This window comes from Morone saxatilis, unplaced genomic scaffold (genome assembly GCF_004916995.1).
Source record: "Morone saxatilis isolate NCDOM2014 unplaced genomic scaffold, NCSU_SB_2.0 Contig20, whole genome shotgun sequence".
Classification (NCBI taxonomy): Eukaryota; Metazoa; Chordata; class Actinopteri; family Moronidae; genus Morone; species Morone saxatilis.
This window is the reverse complement of record NW_023339763.1, coordinates 126,242-133,009: the sequence shown is the minus strand read 5'-3', so window position 1 is coordinate 133,009 and position 6,768 is coordinate 126,242. Positions and strand designations below refer to the sequence as shown.

General features: G+C 40.3%; 1 protein-coding gene across 1 annotated transcript in view; it reads left to right on the top strand.

Annotated features, from left to right (window-relative positions):
• Positions 1 to 1,601, top strand: part of LOC118331460 (chromatin complexes subunit BAP18-like) — a gene marked incomplete in the record, with an annotated part of 2,938 nt that extends 1,337 nt beyond the window's left edge. Inside the window, 2 exon segments of the mRNA XM_035666411.1 lie at positions 24 to 119; positions 270 to 1,601. Of these exon segments, the coding sequence (XP_035522304.1) occupies positions 24 to 119; positions 270 to 334 (161 nt within the window).
• Between the last annotated feature and the right edge of the window lie 5,167 nt (positions 1,602 to 6,768).

The following is a 6,768-nucleotide window of genomic DNA, read 5'->3' as shown; positions in this document are numbered from 1 at the left end:
TCTCTCTCTCCCCCCCCCCTCAGATGTGACCCTCAGCGCTCTCAACGACTCGGACGTGAACAGCGACCTGGTCGACATCGAAGGACTCGACTCCAACAAGAAACTGAACTTCGACCAAGGTCAGTCTGTTTATTGTTTGTTTGTTTGTTTGTTTGTTTATGGGACTGATGACGTTGTTTATTAGGGATTAATCTGCAGATGATTTCCTCCGTTAATCGTTAATCTGTCGCCTCAGTAACCTCGAACCTCCTTTATCTTTGTGTCCTCAGAGAGCCTGAACCTGGACTCCAGCCTCATCATGAACTCCAGTGACCTCCCCCTCCTGTCCCGCTGACCTTCGACCTCTGCAGAAACGCCCAGAGGAGCTCTCCTGACGCGCTTCAGCTTTCTTATCATTCACTGACGTGTTTTTAGGTTTTAGTTTTAGTTTTCTACGTCCCGTGTCGTTATCATGAAGAATAACCGGCGTCGACCTCGTAGAGACGCTTTAACACGAAGGAGCTTCCTCAGCCGGCTCAATCCTCTTTAAACGGTCTGTCTGCCGGATTATTAGTCAACACCTTTCTATTAAAGTGTCTCAGAGCTACGGAAGCTTACTGCTGCCAAACAGGAAAAGAAAAAGAAATCGGTATCAAAATATATCGTAAACAGTTTGTTGTTATAACGGGATATTTTTATGTTATTGCGACGTTCAAACTAATTATAATTCCGACATGTTCTGTCTGTTATCTTGTTCTAACAGTAACGTTTTAACGTTGATCAGACGCAGGTTAATATTATTTTGTGCGAAAATGTGAAATATTGGAAGATGCTGTAATCTATAAACAATAATAATCTGACGTAACGTTCCCTAATAATCAATAATCGTAATAATAATAATCATGATTAAACCTCCAGCCGTCGGACATCAGAGCTCAAATCACATTCATAATAATTCACTGTAAATCATGGTTCATAGAGTTACTATGGTAACAGATGTACCATAGTAACTCGCTCACTGCTGTCTGTCTGTCTGTCTGTCAACAGTGAGAAACACCTCGCTGACTGACCAACAGTTTCTACGAGGGGTCAGATTCAGTAGGAGGAAACCATAAAAGTAATGTAACTAATTGTTTTTAGGATTACTTGCCCCCAGATACCGACAGGAACCGCTCATAATTCAGCTGCTACAGTCCCGGATACGTCGGTGAAACGGTTCAGATCTTTCTTGTTTCATTCAGAGTTTCTGAGCAGCTCGAAGTTTCCAGGAAGTTCTCTGGAAACGTTAAAGAAGTTTACGGGACGAATGCTGAACTCGAGGGACAAGTTATCTAATCTGTCTGTCATTGTGAATAAATCTGCAACCAGTGGGTCTGACTGCCCGTCTGTGGCTCTGAGCTTTAAACACAACTGTGTTTGTTTGGGACTATTTCCAGCGGCGGATGAATCCTCATTTGGTGCAGCAGCAGGACGGTGAGGAGATCCAGCCGGTTGCTTTCAGTCTGAATCTGTAGCAGACTGATTATTGATCATGATGGTAGAAAATCTGCTGATTGAACATTTTATGAGTCAGTGACGTAAAAACAGTTTTCATTTCGTTAAATAAAAAAAACCTGAGAACAGTTTGTGTCTGTTGATTTATTTCTTTTGTTTCTTTTGAAAGTGACACGAGAACAAACCGACTACAGCGGTTTGTAGTTTAACTTTAAATTTAAAGAAACACCTTGAATTTGTTCCAAATGACCAAATATCCTGTAAAGTTTGAATCGTATTTCAGCCCCTCACTCAGAGTAAAACCCAGTGGAAACATTTCTTCTTGTTCTGGTTAATAATCTATGATGGAGTATTGAGGCCATACTAAGAGGAAAAGTAAATAAAATGTTGGAAATTACAAGAAAAAAGTCGTAATATTACGATAATAATGTAATATTAATACAAGAAAAAAGGTCGTTTTAATGAGAAAAAAGCTTCGATCGTTATCAATATCTGACGTAAGCAGCTCAACCAATGAGCAGCTTCAGCCTGAGCCCAGCAGCCGCTGTTTGAATCAGTCGGTACAGTCAACAGGTAAACTAACGTATTCATCATTTTGTTGTTAAACATTTTATAACAGTTTTGCTGGCTGAGCCAACAGGCTGACAGTTCTCATACAATTACTACTTTATTCTCACAATATTATGACTTTATTCTCATAATATTACTCTAATTCCCCCCCCAAAAAAGCCTTGGCCCTAATACTCGTAATAAACACATCCACAGCTCCGGGAAGAGGATCTCTTTAAAAGAGCGAACCCTGTCTAATGTATGAAGTGAATGAATTTACAAGTGGGCCCAAATAATGAAGAATCTGCGTTTCAGACTTTCTCCTCAACCGACGACTGTAAATGAAGTGATTTTTAAAGGGAGTCTGGTGTTGTGGTTAGTTGAGACCAACTGAAAACAGGAAAACTGATGTTTTCTGATCAGACGAGAAAGAAAACACAAACATTGATATGATACAGATTCTTTTATTGGTAGTTTTCATATACAATATAATATATATTTATATTTATAGTGTGTAGATGAATCGTTTCCACTAAAAACTAAAAACTCATTCTGCGTCATTTTTACAGCCACGAGATCTTCAGGAGGGAATGAACACTTGAATATAGACTTTTATTTTACAGTTGCATAAAAATACATCATCTCATCTGTCTTATGTAGAGAATTTGTCCAAAAGAAAAAAAAGAAAACTATTTACAGTTTGAAAATACTTGTGAATGTTTCATAGATGTGCTTTTAGTTCCCTTTTATCACCTCCAGTAACTCTAGCAGCCCTTTTTAAAGTCGGATCTCACTCTGGAGCATCGGAGCCATTTTTCAGCACTTAAGAGCATTTTAGTGTCACCGCACGGCTGTTTCACTTTTTAGGGAAAACAACAAACATTTTTGTTGTTTTTTGGTTCACGAACGTATAAATTTAAAGTGCTTAAAGTTTTCATCGAAATAAAGACGCTGCTGTTCGATCGAACGTTCACAGCCTGAAACAGAAAAACGTACAATCATGAAAAGTTTTTTTTCTGTTGAATATAAGACAGCAGCTGGTTAGCTTAGCTTAGCATAAAAACGGTAGAAACAAACAGATGTACGTTTGTAGGCAGCGGAAAAAAACTTCTCACAGTTTGAAAAGTCGACAACAAAACTTTACCGATTATTGTTTTTTGAATTTAATCAATATTTTAGGGAAAAGGTTTTATTTTTTTCTGATTGTGATGAAATAAAGTTAATTCTTGACTTTGGAACATTTTGTCAACGATCCACTGAAGGGCTGTTTGGTAGCCGGAGCTTTCAGCCATAACTTAATCAATTATTACATTTAAAACTAATGTAATCGACACCGATCACATGATCACAGGTCTCCATGACGACCTTCTGTTTAGCTGCGTACTGGACCTCGAGTTCGGACTGTTCAGATTGATTAAGCTCTCTGGGCTCCGGTGTGATTCGGGGACCTACGGTCCGTTTGGTGCTGAGAAATCGCTGCGTTCTGCCAGAGTGAAATATCGCTTTAATACTGAAAATCATTGACTGGTTTACTTCCTCAAACTTCTGAGTGACAACAGGAAAACAGAAAAGAACGGCGCTCCGCACTCAACGTCAATTCAAAAAACCCATTCCAAGGACTAATTAAAGTATCACTGGCATCATGGGAAAAAACATTTATAATAAAGAGAAGGTTTTATCATCTTAAATCCACGTGTTTGGGAAGAATCTGCGACATTTACACGACCTTTAAAGGACCAGAAGACAAAGGAGGAAATCCAGCAAGCACATAAAGTCGAGGAGGATGAGATTAAAACACATGAATGAATACTTCGTATTTTACAGCTACTGATTCTGATGAAGAATTTTTTGGCTTAAAAACATTCTTTGAAGCAGAAATGTGTCCGAACGTTAACCTCCACGTCACATTTTGATCCAGCGACATAAAAGCTGGTTCTCATACTGTACGCGACGGTGAGTGTGCAAAGGTCCAAATAACAAACAGAAAATAGTCTTAAAGCTACAGTTTGTGTCTGTACAGCGGTGTGAATTTGGCAGCGTGCGTTACCTCAGAGAATATCCTGCTTCTCCAAACCATCGCTAGTTATTCAAAACACATTGTTCTGAAATGATTTAAAGCTCGTCTGATTGTGGGAGTTTTTTCTTTTATCAGTTCCTCTCTGATTGAAATCAGAAGTTTGATGCTGCTTGAGAGTTTTTTGCCCCTAATATCTGACCCCGAATTTATGTTTTTGGATTAAAGGGTCCTCAGATCTTTGGGTCTTGGTCTTACAGTCTTACGCTGTATTTTACTAAATTCTTGTATATCTGCTTGTAATTAGACATTTTAACTTCTTTTGTTGAAGGCGTACAGTATTATTTCTGAAAGTAAGGTTGACGTCGTTCTTCCGAACAACTGTCCCGAACTTGATCTGGAATTATTCTCAACTTCGAGTTGATTTCTCTGAAACAGGATAGACTCACAGACGGTAACGAGTCAAGAAATAAAGCAGGAAAAACAGAAAAAAAAGCAGCAAAAACTTAACGGCATTTCTCACCCGATGATATGTTACTGATCACGTAACAGAAAAAAAGCTTAAATGGTCGAAACTAGAACTGTGCAAAGTTGTGACAATGAAAATATGTCAAATCTAAAACAGATTTGGGAACTTTCTTTCTGAGTCGGAGCAGCAACCCACTCTCACTGACTCATTGTTTTTTGGGGGCGTAAAGACACTTATATAAAAACAGCTTATAGAGAATCTATGTACAGACATATCTCACAGGTGACAGGTCAGGTGATTATAAAAGACGAGGTCGCTCTTTAAAAAGAGCTTCCTGTCGGCGTGGGAAGTAAAATGTTTAAAATCGACGCGCTGACCGCCGCTCCTCCAGAATATGACGACATGTTTAGGCACAATGATGAGTGATAATACAAAACTGTACAATACTGTGCAAGTGCAAGAGTTGGAAGCAGAACTGCAGCTCATTAATGAAACCCTCAGCGCCTCTGACCTCTGACCCCTCCGGTTCCACGGCTACATGCATGCCTGACTACAGGAAGTTTGTGCATTCGTTTTGAATCTTTACAATAATTTCAGACAAAATAAAAATTGCACTCTGGTGAACTTTCACTTATTAGATTCATATTTTTGAAGGAGCTGGTTGCACCAACTGAACACAGAGCGGCGTGAAGACTACAAGACTACAGACTGAACCTAACTGAAACCGAGGTTGCAGTTAGGAACCTGGACTAATAAAGACCAGTTGGTGCAACTCATCCCTGGGAATTTCTACGGGGACACCAGACAGTTTCCAGTGCACACCAGAAACCTGATGATGTTCCTAAATGGGGACGCAGATTTTGGACTGAAAACATTCAGATTTGTACAGGACCACCGAGGGTTGGGCAATACGGGTCAAATCATCAAGTCATTTCTGATTTACTGGATAGAGACGAACAATAAGTTCGATAAACGATCATGGTGAAGTACTGCCCAGCCCCAGGATGACCACGGACCATCAATCTTAGGGGGATTCTTTGAAGTGCAAATAGAGAGAATGGAGAGCTGTTGACACAAAGACCGAGATCGGTCCTGGTTGATGGGTGACAGACGTCAGAAAACCTTTTTTATCACAAGTATGATAGAAAAACCAGAGGCAGTACCGACTGAATAAAGCAGGAGCAGTCCTACGATGATCAGACCTTCATGAAGGACAATGCGGCTGATTTCAAGTAGGAAAGGTTGAAGTCGGCCAGAGAGAAAAACAATGTGGGAAATGAAAAAGTGAAAGAATAATAAAGGTTTAGGAGGGAAGAGTGCGGCCGCTTCCTGCAGATTCAATATGTACAATCAAACCCTGCAGGCTGAAGGAAAGTGAGCAGGTATCAGCTGCTCCGACTGTCAGTATTCACATATAGATACACTATTAACAAACAGACCACAACTTCACCGTTCTGCTGACTGGGAGCCGGTTTGTAAAACCAGTCTCTCCTCCGGCTCTGAACCCGTCGGCCAAAGTCTGACGGCAAACTTTACGTCTGTGTAGTTTCTTCCGGTAAAACCCGAAGGCTTCAGTCAGGGTGACCCGGCCGCGACAGACGACTAACACTTTTCGTTAAAACACAAAAATCTTAGGCTTCAATGACTGAAACTTTGTTCAGTGGCTGAATTTCTCCTTTGTCAGGTTTTAGCTGGTCAACAACCAGTTTTAACCTGACAAAAAGCTACATCCCCTTCATGTGGTTTTTGGGTTTGAACAAAGATTGTTTCAGTAGACATTCAGGTTGTTTAATAATTTGTGTTGTTGACTAAAGATGCAAATTTAATCTCCAGCTGACGTTTAAACGTCTTAAAATCCGATACGATGCACAAGTAGTCAGTCGCTCCAGGAAGCTGCGGTTGCATCGATTAAATTCAACTAATCTACGTTCCTGCAGATCCGACCAACCGCCCAGAGTCAAACGCTGCAAAACTAAAACTGAACAGCTCACTCACTGACGCAGTGTCACGGTAAGAGTCCAGATGTTACTCTGCAGATCCTCCTGAACACTTCGGCTTCAAGAACGGGTCTAAATGAATCCTGATCGATTCCTGCTTCTTCCTAAACGACAGATCAATATGTTTTCTTGATTTCCAACAACAAGCAGAGTTGAAGTTTCTGTTTGGATCAGTGAAGGTGGAACCAGATGTTCCTTCCTTTACAGAGACGGTTCTGGTCTGCGTCCTGATTACAACTCAAGACTAAGGCTGCTCAATTAATCGA